Source organism: Lithobates pipiens, unplaced genomic scaffold, assembly GCF_037356315.1.
Source record: "Lithobates pipiens isolate NorthernLeopardFrog02 unplaced genomic scaffold, aLitPip1_a1.2 Scaffold_28, whole genome shotgun sequence".
Taxonomy (NCBI): domain Eukaryota; kingdom Metazoa; phylum Chordata; class Amphibia; order Anura; family Ranidae; genus Lithobates; species Lithobates pipiens.
Window position 1 is genome coordinate 15,223,086 of NW_027507789.1, and position 22,973 is coordinate 15,246,058.

Sequence of the window (22,973 nt, forward strand, 5' to 3'; positions counted from 1 at the left end):
GCCTTCCTTCTTGCCCAGAGTCGTTACCTGCCTTTCACCTCCATCAGGATATTTTCTTTCTCTTACTCTGTCCAGCTCCAGTTAACAAAATGGGAATTTCCCCGCATTGTTTGTTTGTGGTTTCGGACGCGAGAGTCTTCTCTTTGCCCTATATGTCTTTTTTCTGAAAGACCGATTTCCATTTTCTCATCCCGGATGGTCCCTACAATAGAGCTCCGGCTTCTTGTTCCACCATCTCTTGAGTGGCTCTGACAGGAAATCATTCAAGCAAATGATCCTAAGGGGTTAGGTCTCACCTTTTCCCATCACTGTTTGATTTGTGAGTTTTTTTTGTCTTGAGTCTCCTGTTTCCCAGATTTGCATGACTGATAGCTGATCCCGATACTCACATGTTCTCGAAGTTCTACCTGGTGGACATTGTTATCTTCTCTGATGTCAGCTTCAAGGGTCAAAGGATCATTCAGGCGGCTCTTGGAGCTGAGGACTTTCCCCAATTTTATGTTGCTTTCATGCGACTGTTAGCAGTTGTTAGCTGTGTTGACCACCACTTATTTGGACATTCCTGAAGGTTTAAACCAGGGGTAGGCAACCTTCTAGAGGTGGAGATCCACCACAACAACATGGAAGAGAGCAAAGGTCATCACTACACACTTTTCTTTTTAAGAAGTTAACGAGCAAGCCCTCAGAGGTCAGTAGTGGGTAGAACAGTCTACAGAGGTTAGTAGTAGGTAGGGAAGTGGAGGGAGTCATGAGGGTGCAGTCCTGCGGGGGGGTGGGGGTCAGGATGGCACAATATTAAGGGGGGGTTAGAAGGTGATAGTACTGGGGGTCAGGAGGGCACATTACAGAGGTGTCAGGAGGACGTGGTACTGGGGATTAGGTTGGCACACTATAGAGAGATCAGGAAGCCATGGTCCTGGGGATCAGGAGGTCATAGTCTTGGGGGGGTTAGGAGGACATGGTACTGGGGGTCAGGAAGGCACAGTCCTGGGGGGGTCAGGAGGGCACATTACAGAGGTGTCAGGAGGACATGGTACTGGGGATTAGGAGGGCACACTATAGAAAGATCAGGAGGCCATGGTCCAGGGGGTCATAGTCTTGGGGGGGGGGGGGGGTTAGGAGGACATGGTACTGGGGGTCAGGAAGGCACATTACAGAGGTGTCAGGAGGACATGGTACTGGGGATTAGGAGGGCACACTATAGAAAGATCAGGAGGCCATGGTCCAGGGGGGTCATAGTCTTGGGGGGGGTTAGGAGGACATGGTACTGGGGCTCAGGAAGGCACAGTCCTGGGGGGGGTCAGGAGGGCACATTACAGAGGTGTCAGGAGGACATTGTACTGGGGATCACAAGGGCATGCTACAGAGGGATCAGGAGGCCATGGTACTGAAGGGTCCATATTTGGTTTCCTAATATGGAGTACGCAGGGAAGCTGCTGTTACAGATCTACCTGTTCTGGTGCGCTGATCCCTGCCAGCCCTTCTTTCGTCACGTGATGTCACCTTTGAATGAAATTGAGAAGGATGGCCTGTGGGGATCGGGACACTACACACAGGTGTACAAGAGCCTCAAATCGTCCACGCGCTGTCAAAGATGACAGCGAATGCTAGGCATCAGAGGCATTCCCTGCCCTGTAGCCACACATGCAAAGGGCATGCTGCGGGGCAGGAAATGCCTCTACTATCTAGGACTTACTCTGAGGAGGGAGGAGGAGGGGTGGAACTTGAGGGTTGACAGGGCAGGAACTGGAACGCGTTCTAACTGTCACCTGTTGGCAGTCAATAGGTAGATCGCGATCGACCAGTTGCTAGCCTCCCGGGTTTAAAGTATATGTGACCCCCTTCACCTTGTAAAACAACCCGTTCAGTTCAATATAGATATGAAAGGCAAAGCACTTGTGTATATATTAGAGCTGGGCGATTTTCAAAAAAAAAAATCAGCGATTTAAAAAAAACAAAAAACAAAAAAAAAACTATTCACGATTCAAATCAAGTTGTTTTTTTTTTTTTTTTTTCTTTTTTTGATGGAGATCACGCAGGTCCTGAGGAGCTGCGGGCAGGAGTTTTTAGGCGAGGCCGCGGCTTCGGCCTAATCCACAGCGTCCAGCCTCGCGGACTAGGCCGAAACCGCGGCCTCGCCTAAAAACTCCTGCCCGCAGCTCCTCAGGACCGGCGCGATGGTAAAAAAAAAAAATCGATTTGACCTCTCAACTCGATTCAAGATTTAAATCCGATTATTATTTTTTTTTTTTTTTTTTTTTTTTTTTTTTCCCCCCCAGTAGTATAGATATAAAAACATTCTAAATACCTTTATTTATTTAATTAATTTTTTTTTTTTTTTTTTTTTTTTTTAACCACTGGGCACTTAAACCCCCTTCCTAACCAGACCAATTTTCAGCTTTCAGAGTGCTCACATTTTGAATGACAATTACTCAGTCATGCAACACTGTACCTATGTGACATTTTTGTCCTTTTTTTTTTTTTTTTTTTTTTCTTTTCACGCAAATAAAGCTTTGTTTTGGTGGTATTTAATCATCGCTGGGTTTTTTTTATTTTTTGCACTATAAAAGAAAAAAAGACTGAAAATTATGTAAAAAAAAAAAAAATGCATTTTTCTTTGTTTCTATTATAAAATTTAGCAAATTAGTAATTTTTCTTCATAATTGTGGGCAAAATGTATACTGCTACATATCTTTGATAAAAAAATAACCTAAATTGGTGTATATTATTTGGTCTTTGTGAGGCTGAGTTCACACTGCTGCGGGGGGAGATCCGGATGTGATTCGCACCGCAAATCACATCCGATCTCCATAGCGATGCGAGTTCAGCCATACAGATAGTATGGCTGAATTCGCATCGCTCCCGCAGCAAACTCGCACGGGACCCTTTTTTTGGTCCGCAACAGAATCGGATCGCATGGGTGTTCACACCATGCGATCCGATTCCTGTCCGAGTCGGCAGATCGCACTGCGATATGCGGACGGATCTGGGGGTGTCATTAACATATCATTGACACTCCCAGCCATCCGCATAGGGCAGTGTGAACTGCCGGCGGGAGTAATGCGATGCGGGAAAACGTCGCGGATTCGCGGCGTTCCCGCATCGCAGCGGTGTGAACCCGGCCTGAAAGTTAGTTCTAGAGTCCACAAGCTATGGTGCCAATCACTGAAAATTGATCACACCTGAAGTACTGACGGCCTCATTTCTTGAGACCCTAACAAGCCAGGAAAGTACAAATACCCCCCCAAATAACCTCTTTTTGGAAAATAGAGATTCCAAGATATTTAGTAAGTGGCATAGTGAGTTTTTTCCCACAATTCTTTGCAAAATCAACACTTTTTTTTTTTTCCACAAAATTGTTATATTAGCAGGTTATTCTCACACACAGCATATGCATACCGCAAATTACACACCAAAACACATTCTACTACTCCTGAGTACGATGATACCACGTGTGAGACTTTTACACAGCGTGGCCACATAGAGAGGCCCAACATGTAGGGAGCACCCATCAGGCGTTCTTGGAGTATAGATTACACATAGAATTTCTTGACTACCTCTTACACTTTTGAAGGCTTCGGAGCGCCAGGTCAATGGAAATCACCCCATTTTGGAAAGAAAACAACCCAATGTATAATATACGAGGCATTATGAGTCTTTTAACCACTTGCCGACCAGCGCACGCCGATGTACGTCGACCGAATGGCACGGGCAGGCAAATGGGCATACAATGTATGTCCCTTTAAATTTGCCGCCCTGCCATCGGGAGCGCGCCGCCGCCGGCGCGCTCCCGCGCTGGTCGGGACCCCCGTGATTCCGGTCTCGGGACTCGCGGACTCGATCGCCGCGGGCATACCCGCGATCGTCTCACGGAGCTGCCGAATGAAGAAATGCCGTTGTAAACAGCATTTCTCCATTCTGCCTAGCAACTGGTGACGCTGATCTCTGCTCCATGTGATTGGAGCAGAGATCAGTGTTCACTAAATGAAAGCCCAACCCCCCCACAGTTAGTAACACACCCCTAGGAACACTTAACCCCTACACTGCCACCCACTGGTTAACCCCTTCACTGCCAGTGTCATTTACACAGGAATCACTGCATTTATATAGCAGTGATTACTGTATAAATGACAATGGTCCCAAAAATGTCCGATGGGTCCCCCACAATGTCGCAGTCACAATAAAAATCGCTAAACGCCGCCATTACTAGTAAAAAAATAAATAAAAAATTATTAATAAAAATGCTATAAAACTATCCCTATTTTGTAAACGCTATAACTTTTGCACAAACCAATCAATAATCGCTTATTGCGATTTTTTTTATTTTTTTTTACCAAAAATATGTAGAAGAATACGTATCGGCCTAAACTGAGGGAAAAAAAAAATTTTATATATATTTTTGGGGGATATTTATTATAACAAAAAGTAAAAAATGCGTTTTTTTTCAAAATTGTCGCTCTATTTTTGTTTATAGCGCAAAAAATAAAAACCGCAGGGGTGATCAAATGCCACCAAAAGAAATCTCTATTTGTGGGAAAAAGATGTCAATTTTGTTTGGGAGCCACGTCGCACGACCGCGCAATTGTCAGTTAAAGCGACGCAGTGCCGAATCGCAAAAAGTGGTCTGGTCTTTGACCAGCAAAATGGTCCGGTCTGAAAGTGGTTAAAGATGTCATTTTTTTCCTCCCAAGTTTTAGAAAAATGTGTTAAAAAAATGAAAATGCTTTTTATTTTTTTATTTTTTTTAACACATTTTTCAAAAACTTGTAGGAAAAAATGACATCTTTAAAAGACTTATAATACCTCATATATTATACATTGGGTTGTTTTCTTTCCAAAATGGAGTCATTTCCATTTTACACAAAGTTTTCCATTTTACAATATTTCTAACACATAGCATGTACATACCAAAAATTACACCCCAAAATAAATTCTCCTACTCCTCCCGAGTACGGCGATGCCACATGTGTGAGACTTTTACACAGCATGGCGACATACAGAGGCCCAACATGCAGGGAGCGCCGTCAGGCGTTCTTGGAGCATAAATTACACATATCATTTCTTGACTACCTCTTACACTTTTGAAGGCTCTGGAGCACCAGGACAATGGAAACTCCCCAAAAATGACCCCATTTTGGAAAGAAAACAACCCAATGTATAATCTGAGGCATATCGAGTCTTTTGAACATGTCATTTTTTTTTTTTTTTTTCTACAAGATTTTGAAAAATGTGTAAAGAAAATGAAAAACGCATTTTTTTTTTTTTTTTTTACACAACGTTTTCCATTTATACAATATTTCTAACATATAGCATGTAGATACCAAAAATTCCAACCCAAAATAAATTCTCCTACTCCTCCCGAGTACGGCGATGCCACATGTGGGAGACTTTTACACAGCCTGGCCACAGAGAGGCCCAACGTTTAGGGAGCACCATCAGGTGTTTTAGGGGCATAAATTTCAAATCTAATTTGGCTACCTATTACACTTTTGCGAGGCACTCTAGTGACATGGATGAGCCTTGGATGGGGATGGCTGAGTATGGATGGGATGGCTGAGCATGAATGAGTACGGCTGGGTATGACTGGGGGTGGAGGGGATGGCTGAGCATGGATGGATGGATGCGTATTGCTCAGTATGGATGAGCATGAATGACTCGGAATATCAGACGGACCAAGTTTTCCAACTTGACGGTAAAATTTTCCAACAAAATGCTCCGATCGGACATACTCCGATCATGTGTAGCCTACTCCGACGGACAAAGTGCCATGCATGCTCAGATCAAATTCCTAGACCAAAGCTATTGGCTACTAGCCTGAACGTAGTCCTGTCGTAACGAAATAATGTCATCATGTTATGTACAATTGGATTTTCCGACAACTTAGTCCAACCGTGTGTATGCAACATCACTTCCGGACCTCTTCCGGAATTACTCCGACGGATTTGGTTGTCGGAATCTCCGACCGTGTGTACAAGGGATAAGACTTTGCCCCTTGAAGGACTCAAGAAAAGGATTTTTTTTTGCTAGGACTTCATCCTATTCACCTCTCTGCTCAGAGTTGACCTCTTTAGGCTGTGCGGTGCGGGAAACGCAGCTTTTTCCACACCGCATTGTAATCGCACAGCATTCATGCGAACTGCAGTGGGTGTCAATGTTAAGTTGACGACACCCCCAAAACGGTTTGCAAAACCAAGTGCCATTGACAGAATCCCATCACATCAGATTCCAGTGTGGGGGGGGGAAGGGGGGTCCCGCACTATTTTTGCGCTGATTTGGTGCGATTTGAGCTTTACAAATGAATGGCTGAAATCGCACCGCACAGATCTCGCATGTGATATGAATAGGAATCTGCTGCGATTTCCTATCTGAATAACACGTGGTGTCCCACACAAGTGCGAACACAGCCTTAGGCTTCATTCACATCTATGCAGTCAGATGCATTCTGCAGTGCTTTTTTGTGTTTTTGGACACGCGATTTTTGCTTTTTTTTTTTTTTTTTTTTTGCCAAATTTGTTGTTGGACAGATTTAAAAAAAAAAAAAAAAATGCAAACCAAAAAAAGCAAAAAAAAAAAACAGCACTTTGCATTTAAAAACAGTCCCTGGCCCTTTTAAAAAAACGCAGCGGCTGAAAATAAGCATATATGTGAACCAGTCCCATAGGAAACAATGTTAAAAGGACTGTAGTGCGTTTTTCTGCGAAAAGCACCAAAACGCATAGGTGTGAACCCAGCCTTCATATCTGCAGAGCAGGCCAGGAACGCAGAGTCTCTCCAGCTGCAAGAACTGGAGGACATCGTAGTTTCAAGCTACAAATCTATTTATGTACCTTTTTTTATTCTGCTTATTGTTTGCATGCATCCGGGAAATGATAGTTTTCTGGAGCAATCGTTTGCTTTTAATATTTGTTTTGGAGAGAGTGCAAGGAACCAATAAGATGTCATTCATGTAATAGGTTATTGAACAGAAAGACAATTGTCTTGTAGGAACTTGGATGTCCTGGAAGTCTGGATGACTTGGCTGCGTTAAAGCTCCGCTCCAGGCAAACTGCTAAATACACAAATTAAATAATTATACACTAAGTATCGGGACGACCTGCCTTTACACGTACATAAACTTTAATAGCATCCCAGTCTTAGCCTGTAGGGTTGAATGTTGAGTTTCCTACGCTTTGCAGCTATAACAGCTTCAACTCTTCTGGGCAGGCCGTCCACAAGGTTTAGGAGTGGTCAAACATTCCCATAGACACATTCTTCCAGGAGCGCATTTGAGAGGCCTGGCTCACAGTCTCCGCTCTAATTTATCCCAAAGCTGTTCTATCGGGTGAAGTTTAGGACTCTGTGCAGGCCAGTCAAGTTCCTCCACCCCAAACTCGCTCATCCATGTCTTTATGGACCTTGCTTTGTGCACTGGTCCAAATCATTTGGTGGAGGGGGGGATTATGGTGTGGGGGTTGTTTTTCAGGGCTTAGCCCCTTACTTCCAGTGAAGGAAACTCTTAAGGCTTCAGCATACCAAGACATTTTGGACAATTTTAAGCTTCCAACTTTGTGGGAACAGTTTGGGGATGGTCACCAGTGCACAAAGCAAGGTCCATAAAGAGCGAGTCTTTGATGAGCTACCTCAACCCGATAGAACACCCCTGTGATGAATTCGAGCAGAGAATGCGAGCCAGGCCTTCTTGCCCAACATCAGTGCCTGACCTCACAAATGCACTTCTGGAAGAATGGTCAAACATCCCCATAGACACATCTCCTAAACCTTGTGGACGGCCTTCCCAGAAGAGTAACGTAGTTACATAGTTAGTAAGGTTGAATAAAGACACCAGTCCATCCAGTTCATCCTGAGTGTCTAAAATTGTCCCTATCCCTGCACATTGCACACTCACATCAGTCCCTACCCTCAAGGAGCCCACAATCCAAGATCCCCATTCATATACTAGGGCCAATTTTGGACAGAAGCCAATTAAAGAGGAAGTAAACCCTGATGAGTTTACTTCCTCTTTTTTTCCCTGCAAAGGCAAAGCATAATGGACTACTATGCATCGCATTGCATAGTAGCCCATTATGTGTCACTTACCTGACACAGGAGCCAGCGAAGTCGCCGCTGTCCCCTGTAGTCCGCCGCATCCATCTTGCTGGTGGCGTCTCGCAGCTCCGCCGAATGACAGCGGCGAAGCCGCGATGACGTCACTCCCGCGCATGCGCACAGGAGTCGACAAATGCGGCAGCTCCATTCTTGGAACTGCCGCGTTTAGTGCGCCGTAGACAGTGGTGCCCATTTTCGGGCAAATATCTCCTAAATATCTCCTAAACCATATAGGTTTAGGAGATATTGCTTGGACCTACAGGTAAGCCTTAATCTAGGCTTACCTGTAGGTCAAAGTGGTTTGTAAGGGTTTACAACCACTTTAACCTACCTGCATGTCTTTGGAGTGTGGGAGGAAACCCACGCAGACACAGGGAGAACATGCAAACTCCAGGCAGGTAGTGTCGGGGTTGGGATTCGAACCAGCGACCCTTTTTACTGCTAGGTGAGAGTGCTATCCACTACACCACTGTGTCTATATATATATATATATATATATATATATATATATATATATATATATATAAAAATATATATATATATATATATATATATATATAAAAAATTAAAATATTAGAATTATTATTTTTTTATCAAAAAAGTGTGTGTGTGTGTGTATATATATATATATATATATAGTAAAATAGAATATATATATAATATAAAAAACACAATTTTTAATATACAGTTATTTATCAAATTAAAGTAGACTGGAGGATAGTCACCTGAGTGACCTAAAGGGTTAGGAAACAAGGCAAATAAATAAAAAAATGCCATTATATATTGTGGCGGGGGAGGCGGAGATTTCTTGCTCTGTAGCAGCCGTGAGATTGATGCCAAGGAAAAAAAAATAACGGTTACACCTATTTATTTTATTTTTTTCTGTTCTGACAGGCCGAAATCAAAGCCTTGAAGGAGCGATTAGAGATCGAGAAGCAGGCGTGGGAGCAGAACTACATGAAGAAAGAGGTAAACACTCCCCATTGTCTGTCTGTCCTTGGTGAGTGATGGACGGTCCTCCTTCTTAAAAGGTCAGGCCACCCATGGTTGATATTCCCATGTGAGATGTTTGGAAACCTTAGCAGAGAGACTGTAGACTCTTCTCCGCAGGGTGAGTGACCTCCTGTATACAGGGCAGCTCTTCGGCATAGACTGCTGCCTATAGTTGGCTGGGCCAAGCCATGAAAGCTAATTTCCTTGGATCGCCGGGCACCATTATCATTCCCTGTTGGCAGTGGACGTGGGGTTCAGTGCAAGGCATCATTTGCTGGGAGGAACCTGCATGCTCTGCTTTTTTTCATGCCATACAGAATTAAAGCGGTTGTATACCCGCTGACAATTTGTTTTGTTTTTTTACTACCCCTGTAAGGCAAAAGGCATAATGCGCTAGTATGCACCGCATACTAGCTCATTATGAAATGCTCACCTTAGAACGAGTCGTCGGTAACTCACCTGGTCCACACCGAGGGAGATGACGTGTTGCCTCGGCGTGTCTTCCGGTATCGTGCATGCATGCATGCATGCGCGCAGGAGACTTCTTTCCGGCATTTGCCCGGCTTTCCGCCGAGAATCCCCTGAGCGCATGCCCACTGCAGTTAGCGGCTCATTGCACGGGGAATATCTCCTAAACCGTACAGAGATTTTTTTTTTACCTACAGGTAAGCCTTATTATAGGCTTACCTGTAGATACAAGTTTAAAAAATCATCTATTCAACCGCTTTAAAGTGTTTTGTAAACCTCGGACATGAAATCTGACCAAAGCCTATCCCTCTGTAGTGTGTACCTGTCTCAGTCCAGAGCACCAAGTGTCGTTTCTGTCTGCTGCCTCCTTCCTCTGCTATCTGCGTGAGTCACTTCTGACAATTTTTCCTGACACCAAGAGATAAAAGGTAACAGGGGAGGGGATCTCCAGCACACAGCCTCTGCCAGGGGCGGACTGACCATTCGGCCACTCGGGCACTGCCCGAGGGCCCCAAGCCACTAGGGGGCTCCATCAGGGTTGCCAGCCTCAGTAAAACCAGGGACAGTATGATGAAAAAAAAAAAAAACACAGATTTTTAATCTGTCTCTGAAATGTCCCTTACCGACATCCTTTTGGTCTAAAAATCCTGAGATTTTAGCTGCCCCACCTCTCCAGTACCTTCTCAGCCAATAGAAACACTGGTCTGTGTATACTGTGTGATTGTATACTGTGTGATTGTATACTGTGTGGCCCCATACTCTCCTATTGCCCAGGGGCCCCATGAGTTGTCAGTCCGCCCCTGGCCTCAGCCCCCCTTCCCTCCCCCCTCCAATCAGCTCTCCTCACTGGTGTAACTTCAGCTTCCCACACCCTGCTTTTCAGAGCTGGAGATTCTGCACTTTGAATGGCTTTAAAGAATAGAAGGCTGCAGATAAACAGGTACAACGTATGTGGGAGGATTTTTGTCATCTCTGTGTATCACCTGAGGCCAGTCACTGCACTGGGGATATGGAGGGTTTACACGCATCTCTCTGCTGCTTCTCCTGCATGAAAAGCACTACGTAGAGCTTCAATCTGTTTCTGCTGCCCACCTCTTGTGACTTTCATCATCCTGGGCCACCAGTCCTTCACCAGCTGTTCTGGTTTTATGAGAAGCTGAGGCCTTGCCACTTACTCTGAGCCTTAACGTTGCTCAGTTGCTACATGCCCAATTCTAGATGGGGGATTAATGGGTCCTGATGTCCCAGGTGCCCCCAACTCACATTCTACTAATGGCTCTGGGAATGCTTGCAGCACGCCCATTGATGGTGCCAACATCTGCAGTCTGGAGGTTGTCCTCTGCTCTTAGAGTCTGTTCCATCCTCTGAGTCCTCTGGCTCTGTTGAGGGTGGCTGGACCCCCTCCTGGTTGAGGTTTTTTGGTCATGGTTATGCAGGACTTTATGGTCCATATCATCCAGTTATTTGCAGATTGCAGAGGCCACAAGCATTCCCCCCTATTCCCTCTCCTGCCAATGCAATACCTGATTTGTCCACAGCCTCAACAGCTTACCAACCTCATCGGTTGATTCTGAATGGCTCCAGTGCTGGAGTAATGAACTTGCCCCCTTTTTTTTTTTTTTTTGAATTTGCCATTTTGTTGTTACTTCCAAATTAGTAGACCATTTGCTGTTATTGTTACAGTGCACACAACTCTGAAACCAAGGGAGGAGCCGCACTCCTTACCAGCAGGTAAAAGCAGCCCTCCTAAATTCTGAAGGACAGGAAACTGGCCCTTTGTTTGAAAAGTTTGGAGACCCCTGCCCTAGACCAAAGGGGGCATTCACCCTAATCTGGACCTCAGAGCCGTTGCCAGCTGCAGGACCTCGATGCTTGGCGCCGTTCCCAGCGGCAGGACCTCGCTGCCAGGCGCCGTTCCCAGCGGCAGGACCTCGCTGCCAGGCGCCGTTCCCAGCGGCAGGACCTCGCTGCCTGGCGCCGTTCCCATCTGCAGGACCTCGCTGCCTGGCGCCCGGGCTGCAGGACCTCGCTGCCTGGCGCCGTTCCGGGCTGCAGGACCTCGCTGCCTGGCGCCGTTCCGGGCTGCAGGACCTCGCTGCCTGGCGCCGTTCCCATCTGCAGGACCTCGCTGCCTGGTGCCCGGGCTGCAGGACCTCGCTGCCTGGCGCCGTTCCGGGCTGCAGGACCTCGCTGCCTGGCGCCGTTCCGGGCTGCAGGACCTCGCTGCCTGGCGCCGTTCCGGGCTGCAGGACCTCGCTGCCTGGCGCCGTTCCGGGCTGCAGGACCTCGCTGCCTGGCGCCGTTCCGGGCTGCAGGACCTCGCTGCCTGGCGCCGTTCCGGGCTGCAGGACCTCGCTGCCAGGCGCCGTTCCCAGCGGCAGGACCTCGCTGCCTGGCGCCGTTCCCATCTGCAGGACCTCGCTGCCTGGCGCCCGGGCTGCAGGACCTCGCTGCCTGGCGCCGTTCCGGGCTGCAGGACCTCGCTGCCTGGTGCCCGGGCTGCAGGACCTCGCTGCCTGGCGCCGTTCCGGGCTGCAGGACCTCGCTGCCTGGCGCCGTTCCCATCTGCAGGACCTCGCTGCCTGGTGCCCGGGCTGCAGGACCTCGCTGCCTGGCGCCGTTCCGGGCTGCAGGACCTCGCTGCCTGGCGCCGTTCCGGGCTGCAGGACCTCGCTGCCTGGCGCCGTTCCGGGCTGCAGGACCTCGCTGCCTGGCGCCGTTCCGGGCTGCAGGACCTCGCTGCCTGGCGCCGTTCCCGGCTGCAGGACCTCGCTGCCTGGCGCCGTTCCCGGCTGCAGGACCTCGCTGCCTGGCGCCGTTCCCGGCTGCAGGACCTCGCTGCCTGGCGCCGTTCCCGGCTGCAGGACCTCGTTGCCTGGCGCCGTTCCCGGCTGCAGGACCTCGCTGCCTGGCGCCGTTCCCGGCTGCAGGACCTCGCTGCCTGGCGCCGTTCCCGGCTGCAGGACCTCGCTGCCTGGCGCCGTTCCCGGCTGCAGGACCTCGCTGCCTGGCGCCGTTTCCGGCTGCAGCACCTCGCTGCCTGGCGCCGTTCCCAGCTGCCTGCACCACATTGCCCCTGCTTTCTGCCAACACACCGACATTCACTTCCATAATTATCAAAATCATTGAATAGACACAATTCAGCTAATTCACGTGTTTACTAAATCATTAAAGGCACCGGAGCCAAATTATCTTATAAAAAAGAGGTTTTTAATGAAGATAATTTGGCCGTCATCTACATGTATAGTTACAAACTAAACTCTAAACACATTTTTTTTGTAAGACTGTTGTTGATAAGTTTGATCTTCTTCTCACACATATAGTCACAGACTATATTAGGAACTTTTCCCCACTCCTGTTCCTGCAGGAAGCCTGGCTTCTGACCCGGGAAAGAGAACTCAAAGCCGAGGTCCGGAAGGGAAGAGATAAGGAGATAGAACTGGTGATTCAGCGTCTGGAGTCAGAGATGTCAACGGCAAGAGAGGAATGTGAAAGAGCTGCTGAGAACAGGTGCGAAAAATGTAATTCCTCTACAAAGCGGAACAGTAACGCATTTAGAGGTGGATTTACTAAATGCAAATAGACTGAGCACTCTGCAAACGCAGTTGCACCAGAGCTTAGTGAATGAGGTCAAGCATCACCTTGTAAAGAGTACCCAATCACATTCAAGGGGGGAAAAAAATGCATTTTTGCTTGCACGTGATTGGATGATGGAAGTCAGCAGAGCTTCCCCTCTTTACTAAGCTCTGAAGCAAATGCCCTTGCAGATTGCGCAGTCTATTTGCCTTTAGTAAGTCAACGCCATTGATTCACTACTGGAAATGTAACAAACGGAACATAATAATTTTGCTTTTCTGTACTGTCCCCAGGCTGGCCAGTTAAAAATAAAATGTTGATTACAGCATTTGTAATTTTGTGATAGTCTACACAGGTTGTCTTTTGATCATTTAGACCAAGGGTCCCCCAGGCCGTGGACCAGTGCCGGTCTGTGTGACCTGCTAGGAGCCAGGTCCCGCCATGGGGGGGTTTGCGGCGGGCAAAGCAAGCTGAAACAACCTGCACCACCACCCTCCGACCACCGGAGGGTGTCTGCTCCCCTTCTCCTAGCACCACTACCCCCTTCCCTTTCTGTGGTCAAGAAGAAGAGGAGGAAGGAGAGCTGGGCCGGGGACAGGATGTAATAGCACTGGCAGTGGCAGCCCGTCCATAGGGGGCGCACAGGTGCCACCCTTCTCCAGGCAGTCAAAAAATGACAATTTTTTTTTTTAAAACTGGCCTTTTAAAAAAGATAAAAAGGTCCTTAAGTGCACTGTGTTCAGACGCCGGGCATAGTGCACTATGGGAAGCGCCGCGTCTATGCAGTCACGAGATTACAGACGCGGCACTTCATTTGCAGGCTTTTGTCCCACCTTGCGGCACTCTCCGAAGCGCCAAGTAGCTTCCGCCCGGCGCTCATAGTATCTATTACTACAGCCGAGTGGTTTGATTTGACATCGGAGTTAGATGTCACTTCCGGTTTTCTCTCTCCCATTGCGCCCGAGAGAGAAAACTGGGAGTATGAGGAGTGGACTCCTCCATCACCGCTGCCAGTGCCCACACAGCAGGAGAGGACACCACACAGCAAGGTAAGTGCCGCTGTGCCAGTCCGGAGCTCCCGCGGAGAAGGGGGGGTTGATGGGGCACAGGCTGCACTTCATGGGGCACAGGCTGCACTTCATTGGGCACAGTGGCTGCGTTTGATGGGGCACAGTGGCTGCGTTTTGATCGGGCACAGTGGCTTGATGTGTTTTTTTTTTTCAAAAATGTTTGTTTGTTTGCCCCCCCCCCCCCCCCACATTTCTGAGCACCAGCGCCACTGAGCACTGGTGAGACCCAGCAACCACCACACGCTCCCCTTCACTGGGTCATAAGTCCCCCCCCAATCAAAGCGACAAGCTGCAACCACCACACAAGTAACCCCCCCTCCCCTCTTTCCCCGGTCCATGACTTCCGAGTGGCTGGTCCCTGGTGCCAAGAGGTTGGGGACCTCTGATTTAGACCGTTCTAAATGATATTTTTAGCGTGAAAATGGTTGTTTTGGATGATCGACTGTAGCCGCAGCCATCATTTCCTCATCTCTGGGTAACGTGATGTCTACACATCACGCCTGGCCACACTCGCTGCATGGTTTTATTGTGACTTGTTTATTGCTGATCTATTAGGAGTGCCTAGACTTCATGGGTCATGTTTATTTTTATGGTTCAATTAGATGGACTTGTGTCTTTTTTCAACCTGACTAACTATGTGTAATTATGTGATTTCTGATGTCCGCAGTCTCCCCAGCCTTGAGGTTGCATGGTGTTTGAATGTGCTGTCAACGCTCCTCAAGGCATGAAAAAAATAGGTCCTGGAAGATAATTTTTGGGAGGCTGAGGACAGTAATGTGAATGGGGGGGGGGCTGAGGACAGTGATGTGAATGGGGGGGGGCTGAGGACAGTGATGGGGGGGGGGGGGGGCTGAGGACGGTGATGTGAACGGGGGGGGGGGCTGAGGACGGTGATGTGAACGGGGGGGGGGGGCTGAGGACGATGATGTGAACGGGGGGGGGGGCTGAGGACGGTGATGTGAACGGGGGGGGGGCTGAGGACGGTGATGTGAACGGGGGGGAGGCTGAGGATGGTGATGTGAACGGGGGGCTGAGGACGGTGATGTGAACGGGGGGGGGGGGCTGAGGACGGTGATGTGAACGGGGGGGAGGCTGAGGATGGTGATGTGAACGGGGGGCTGAGGACGGTGATGTGAACGGGGGGGGTTGAGGCTGAGGACGGTGATGTGAACGGGGGGGGGCTGAGGATGGTAATGTAAACGGGGGGGCTGAGGACGGTGATGTGAACGGGGGGGTTGAGGCTGAGGATGGTGATGTAAACGGGGGGGGGGGCTGAGGATGGTGATGTGAACGGGGGGGCTGAGGACAGAGGTTAGTGATGTGAACGGGGGGGGCTGAGGACAGAGGTTAGTGATGTGAACGGGGGGGTTGAGGCTGAGGACGGTGATGTGAACGGGGGGGGGGGGGAGAGAGGTTGAGGACGGTGATGTGAACGGGGGGGCTGAGGATGGTGATGTGAACGGGGGGGGGATGCAAACATAGGATTCGGACCTGTGCCGGAAGAAAATTTTACAAGCTGGACCCCCGTGAATTTTAATTCTGTAGAATGACACCTCTGGCTGATCAGGGAGAGATTTCACACAAGATTTTTTCTGTTGTAGAATTAAAAGAGTTCGTGAGAAATACGAATCGGAACTGCAGGAAATGGAGCAGTCTGAACGCAAGCTGCAAGATCGCTGCAACCAGCTGAAGGAGAGAGTGACGGAGCTGGAGGGGGAGCAGATCCGACTGCAGGGGCATCTGAAGCAGAGAGAGCAGGAGGTGGAGGACATCAGGAAGGTGAGTAGCCGCCAACGTCCTCCCATGATCGCACCCTTGCTGCACTCTGTGATCGCCATGTCCTCCGGACACAGCTGATCACAGAGTGGGGTAAAGAGCCAATCAACGGCTCTTTACCACATGATCAGCTCTGTCCAATCACAGCTGATCACGTAGTAAACACAAGCTGGTTATCAGCATTTCTTTCCTTGCGCTGACGAGGAGAGGAGAGCCAATAACCGGCTTGTGTGAAAGGGACCTCCATTGATTATCAGTGCTGCCTCATCAGTGAAGGAGAAAAAAATACTCATTTGCAAAATTTTAATTTTTTTTTTTTTTTTTTTTCTTTGTTTAGCAAAAAATAAAAACCACAGTGGTGATTAAATACCACCAGAAGAAAGCTCTATTTGTGTGAATAAAATGATAAAAATGTCATATGTGCACAGTGTAGCATGACCGCGCAATTGTCATTCAAAGTGTGACAGCGGTGAAAGCTGAAAATAGGCCTGGGCAGGAAGGGGGGTAAAAGTGCCTGGTAGGCAAGTGGTTAAATTATCAGGAGAAGCTGGAAACATACCTGTTAAATCAAAAAGTTTATTTTACAAAAATATATAAGACAACAAACACATTTAAAATATTAAAATATTAGTAATTGACATCACAGCCATATTCAAAAGCTGGTACAAATATCACCCCCCCCTCCAACAGTTAGTAAGGGGCAAGTTTAACCACTTCTGGACCAAGCCTATTTTCTGGCACTTGTTGCTTACAAGTTAAAATATGTATTTTTTTTTTTTTTTTGCTAGAAAATTACTTAGAACCCCCAAACATATATTTATTTATTAAATATATATATTTTTTTTTTATTATTTTGTTAGCAAAGATCCTAGAAAATAACATGGCAGTCTTTGCAATATTTTTTGTCACATGGTATTTGCGCAGTGGTCTTTTCAAATTGCGATTTATTTATTTTTTATTATATTATTTTATTTATTTTTTGGGAAAAAATAAGATTTTGGATAAAAAAAAAAAGGAAAACATTAAAGTTAGCCCAATTTATTTATTTTTTTTTAAATATGAAAGACGATGTTACGCCGAATAAATAGATACCTAACATGTTATGACTTAAAATTGCACGTGGAATAGTGACAAACTACGGTACTTAAAAATCTCCATAGGCGACATTTAACCACTTCAATACTGGGCATTTTCACCTCCTTCCTGCCCAGCCCAATTGTCAGTGCTGTGGCATTTTCAATGACAATTGCGCGGTCATGCAACACTGCATCCAAATTACATTTTTATCTTTTTTTTTATCCCACAAATAGAGCTTTCTTTTGATGGTATTTGATCACCTCTGCGTTTTATTTTTTGCGCTATAAACAAAAGAAGAGTGGTGACAAGTTTCAAAGAAACGCAATATTTTTTTACTTTTTGCTATAATAAATATCACAATTTAAAAAAAAAAAAAAAGTTTTTTTCCCCCCTCAGTTTAGACCGATATATATTCTTCTACATATTTTTGGTTAAAAAAAAAATAAAATCGCAACAAGCGTATATTAATTGGTTTGCGCAAAAGTTATAGCGTCTACAAAATGGTGGATAGATTTATGCCATTTTTATTTTTTTACTAGTAATGGCAGTGATCTGCGATTTTTTTTTTTTATCGTGACTGTGACATTGCAGCGGACACTTTTGACACTATTTTGGGACCATTCACATTTATACAGCGATCAGTGCTATAAAAATGCACTCATTACTGTATAAATGTCACTGGCAGGGAAGGGGTTAACACTAGGGGGGCGATCAAGGGGTTAAGTGTGTCCTAGGGAACGATTCTAACTGTAGGGGGAGGGGAGGAGACCGATCGGTGTTCCTCTGTACTGGGAACACACAATCGGTCTCCTTCTCCCCCTGACCGGAGCAATCGCGGGTGCCCGTGGACATTGCGGCCTCCAGGCACACGCACCGGCTCCCGAGCGACGTGGCGGACGCCCAGCCCCCCCCCCCCCCTAGACGCCCGGGAAGCCCAGGACGTCGTATGACGCCTGCCCAGGATGGGAGATCCCTCCTGCTGACGTCATTTGATTATGGGCGGGGTATGAAGTGGTTAAATATTTAACGGTTGCCTGTTTAGAGTTAAAGAGGGAGGTCTTTTGCTCTAATGAGCGCTCTTCTTTGCCGACCAATTGCAGATCACGGATCGGTTAAACGAGGAGAGGAAGAGCCTATCGGATGTGATCCGTCAGGAATTCGCAGACCGCCTGGTGCTAACAGAAGAAGAGAACAAGCGGCTGAAGATCGAGGCTTCGGAAGGGCAGGCCCGGCATCGCCTGGAGCTGGAAAGAATCACCCGGGAAAAGGAGGAGGAGCTGGAGGAGGTGCACAAAAGGTGAGCGCCACCCGCAATAACCTGTAATGCAACGACACAAGAAACTGGCTTCAATTTTTAGCTAATGGATACTTTTTATTCAATTACAATTCTGATTAACCACTTCAGCCCCGGAAGGATTTACCCCCTTCCTGACCAGAGCACTTTTTGTGATATATACGGCACTGCGTCGCTTTAACTGACAATTGCGCGGTCGTGCGACGTTGCACACAAACAAAATTGGAGTCTTTTTTTCCCCACAAATAGAGCTTTTTTTTTTGGTGGTATTTGATCACCACTTCGGTTTTAATTTTTTGCGCTATAAAACAGAAAAAGAGCGACAATTTTGAAAAAAAAAAAAGCAGTGTGTTTTTACTTTTTTGCTATAATAAATATCTCCAAAAATAAATAAACTAATTTCTTTCTCAGTTTAGACCGATATGTATTCTTCTACATATTTATGATTAAAAAAAAAAAAAAAAATCGCAATAAGCGTATATTGATTGGTTTGCACAAAATGCATAGCGTCTATAAAATAGGTGATAGATTTATGTTATTTTTATTATTATTTTATTAGTAATGGCGGCAATCTGCTTTTTTTTTATTTTTTTTTATTTTTATTTTTTATTTTTTTTTATCATGACTGCGACATTGCGTCGGATACTTTTGATACCATTTTAGGACCATTGTCATTTATACAGCGACCAGTGCTATAAAAATGCACTGTACCCAAATTAAATTTTTTTTGTATTTTTTTTTTTTTTTTTATCCCACATATAGAGCTTTCTTTTGGTGGTATTTGATCACCTCTACGTTTTTATTTTTATTTTTTGCGCTATAAACCAAAAGAAGAGTGACAAGTTTGAAAGAAACACAATATTTTTTTTACTTTTTGCTATAATAAATATCACAAATTATTATTTTATTTTTTTTAAATGATTTTTTTTTCCCCTCAGTTTAGACCGATATGTATTCTTCTACATATTTTTGGTAAAAAAATAAATACAATCGCAATAAGAGTATATTAATTGGTTTGCGCAAAAGTTATAGCATCTACAAAATAGTGCAGGGATATGCAATTAGCAGACCTCCCAGCTGTTGCAGAACTACAAGTCCCATGAGGCATAGCAAGACTCTGACAGCCACAAGCATGACACCCAGAGGCAAAGGCATGATGGGACTTGTAGTTTTGCAACAGCTGGAGGTCCGCTAATTGCATATCCCTGAAATAGTGGATGGATTTATGCCATTTTTTTTTTTTTTACTAGTAATGGCGGTGATCTGTGATTTTGACATTGCAGCGGACACTTTTGACACTATTTTGGTACCATTCACATTTTATACAGCGATCAGTGCTATAAAAATGCACTGATTACTGTGTAAATGACACTGCCAGTGGAGGGGTTAAACACTAGGGGGCGATCAATGGGTTAAGTGTGTCCTAGGGAGTGATTCTAACTGTGGGGGGTGTGGGCTTCAACTCACATGACAGCGATCACAACTCCCGATGACAGGGAGCAGTAGATCCCCCTGTCATGTCACTAGGCAGAACAGGGAAATGCCTTGTTTACATGGGCATCTCCCCGTTCTTCCGCTCCCTGACACGATAGCGGGGCCACCCCGGCGGACACAGAGTCCGTAGGCACAGCCACAAAGCACGCGGCGGGCGCGCCCACAATGCCGAATCTTAAAGGGGACGTACCTGTACGCCTACTTGCCCAGCCGCGCCATTGTGCCGACGTATATCGTCGTGCGCTGGTCAGGGCATAAAAATATCTTCCTAGAAAGCCACAAAATACATACATTCACACTTTGTCCGCTTTGCAAATCCCAATATTACCTTGTAAAAGTTATGGTGTAACAAAACAACATCTCAATCCCCCGCGCTCCATAGTCCATACACTAATCGGTGTGTATAAATAGCTGCTCTGTTCAACACAAAAGGGGTGTGATAATTATGTTATTTATATTACACAGCACTCATTTAAATGCTATATTGGTGTATGGCAGGGATATGCAATTAGCGGACCTCCAGCTGTTGCAGAACTACAACTCCCATGAGGCATAGCAAGATTCTGACAGCCACATGCATAACACCCAGAGGCAGAGGCATGATGGGACTTGTAGTTTTGTAACAGCTGGAGGTCCGCTAATTGCAGATCCCTGGTGTATGGTAATAAGGCACTTTGTCATTTCTAAGTCATCATTTTACAATAATTCATGAATAGTAAAACAAAAATAAAATAAAATAAGTGAAGAAATGTCAATACAATTTTCAAAGGGGGTTTGCAGTGAAAAAGTATTTATACCTCCTGACATTTTCCACATTTTGTCATGTTACAACTAAAAACGTAAATGGATTTTTATTGGGATTTTATGTGATAGACCAACACAAAGTGGCACATAATTGTGAAGTGGAAGGAAAATGATAAATGGTTTTCAAAATTTTGTTTACAGTTATGTGAAACGTGTGGCCTGCATTTATATTCAGCCTCCTTTACTCCGATACACCTAACTAAAATTTTAGTGGAACCAATTGCCTTCAGAAGTCACCTAATTATTAAATAGAGTCCACCTGTGTGTCATTTAATCTCAGTATAAATACAGGTGTTCTGTGAAGCCCTCAGAGGTTTGTTGGAGAATCTTAGTGAACAAACTGCATCATGAAGGCCAAGGAACACACCAGACAGGTCAGGGATAAAGTTGTGGAGAAGTATAAAGCAGGGTTAGGTTATAAAAAAAAAAATATATTCCAAGCTTTGACCATCTCACGGAGCTCTGTTCAATCCATCATCGGAAAATGGAAAGAGTATGGCACAACTGCAAACCTACCAAGACATGGCCGTCCACCTAAACTGACCGGCCCGGGCAAGGAGAGCATTCATCAGAGAAGCAGCCAAGAGGCCCATGGTCACTCTGGAGGAGCTGCAGAGATCCACAGCTCAGGGGGGAGAATCTGTCCACAGGACAACTATTAGTCGTCTCTCCACAAATCTGCCCTTTATGGAAGAGTGACAAGAAGAAAGACATTGGTGAAAGAAAGTCATAAGAAGTCCTCTTTGCAGTTTGTGAGAAGCCATGTGGGGGACACAGCAAACATGTGGAAGAAGGTGATCTGGTCAGATGAGAACAAAATTCAACTTTTTGGCCTAAAAGCAAAACGCTATGTGTGGGGAAAACTAACACTGCACATCACCCTGAACACACCATCCCCACCGTGAAACATGGTGGTGGCAGCATCATGTGGTGGGGATACTTTTCTTCAGCAGGGACAGGGAAGCTGGTCAGAGTTGATGGGAAGATGGATGGAGCCAAATACAGGACAATCTTAGAAGAAAACCTGTTAGAGTCTGCAAAAGACTTGTGACCGGGGCGGAGGTTCACCTTCCAGCAGGACAACGACCCGAAACATCCAGCCAGATCTACAATGGGATGGTTTAGATCAAAGCATATTCATGTGTTAGAATGGCCCAGTCACAGTCCAGACCTAAATCACATTGAGAATCTGTGGCAAGACTTGAAAATTGCTGATCACAGACGCTCTCCATCCAATCTGACAGAGCTTGAGATATTTTACAAAGAAGAATGGGCAGAAATGTCCCTCTCTAGATGTGCAAAGCTGGTAGAGACATCCCCAAAAAGACTTGCAGCTGGAATTGCAGTGAAAGGCGGTTCTACAAAGTATTGACTCCGGGGGGCGCCATACAAATGTCCCCCCCCCACACTTTTCACATATTTATTTGTAAAAAAAAAAATTGGAAAATCATTTTCCTTCCACTTCACAATTATGTGCCGCTTTGTGTTGCTCTATCACAAAAAAATCCCAATAAAATACATTTACGTTTTTGGTTGTAACATGACAAAATGTGGGAAATTGTGCTATCCAGTGTATTATAGCTTCAATGTGTCACCGCAAATACCATTACAGAGAATTGTATTGTATTGGAGTGGGTCACACTGCGCTTCATCCCCTCTGGGAGTTCCTCATCCAGGAATTGGGCACTGTATATTGATAAGAATATATCACAAGCACTTTTAAAAGGTTTAACTTAAAAATGCACACGAGATCGCCATTCTGCCAACAATCCCATCATCTCCTCCCGCATCACTCCACCTATAAAGGTGTCTAACATTTCCCATTTTCTATGATCAGGGTCAAGTCTGCCATTGTGAAGAAGGAAGAGACTGTGAACAGCCTTCGGAAGCAGTGTGAGGTCAGTGCCACAGAGAGTGACATTAAAGTAGAACTCAAACAATTTTTTTTAAATGTTTTTGATGACGTGGAAGGGTTTGAAATGCAGCTCCCGGCAGATAATATGGGTAAAAGTACCAAGTACGCTGTGGATGGGGATGTGGTGGGAAACAGAGGTGGCTGTGGACTGTGGGGGGGGGTTGGGTACAGAGGTGGCTGCACGGAAGGGGGGGGGGGGAATACAGAGGTGGTTGTGGTGAGAAACAGAGGTGGCTGTGGACAGGGATGGCGAGGGGGGGGGACGGAGGTGACTGCGGACAGTGGGGAATACAGAGGTGGCTCTGGAGGGGGGGGGGGATACAGAGTTTGCTGTGGAGGTACAAAGGTGGCTGTGGAGGGTGAGTGGGTATGGAGGTGGCTACGGACAGGGGGAATACGGAGGTGGCTGTGGATGGCGTGG

At 46.3% G+C, this 22,973-nt stretch overlaps 1 protein-coding gene across 4 annotated transcripts in view; it reads left to right on the top strand.

Annotated features, from left to right (window-relative positions):
* Positions 1-22,973, top strand: part of CEP131 (centrosomal protein 131) — an 85,565-nt gene that overhangs the window by 60,913 nt on the left and 1,679 nt on the right. For all 4 annotated transcript variants that reach the window (XM_077458720.1, XM_077458722.1, XM_077458723.1 and 1 more), the window contains 5 exons: positions 8,980-9,054; positions 12,914-13,056; positions 15,794-15,971; positions 18,146-18,342; positions 22,475-22,535. In XM_077458720.1, the coding sequence (XP_077314846.1) occupies positions 8,980-9,054; positions 12,914-13,056; positions 15,794-15,971; positions 18,146-18,342; positions 22,475-22,535 (654 nt within the window). The remainder of the gene's footprint in view (positions 1-8,979; positions 9,055-12,913; positions 13,057-15,793; positions 15,972-18,145; positions 18,343-22,474; positions 22,536-22,973) is intronic.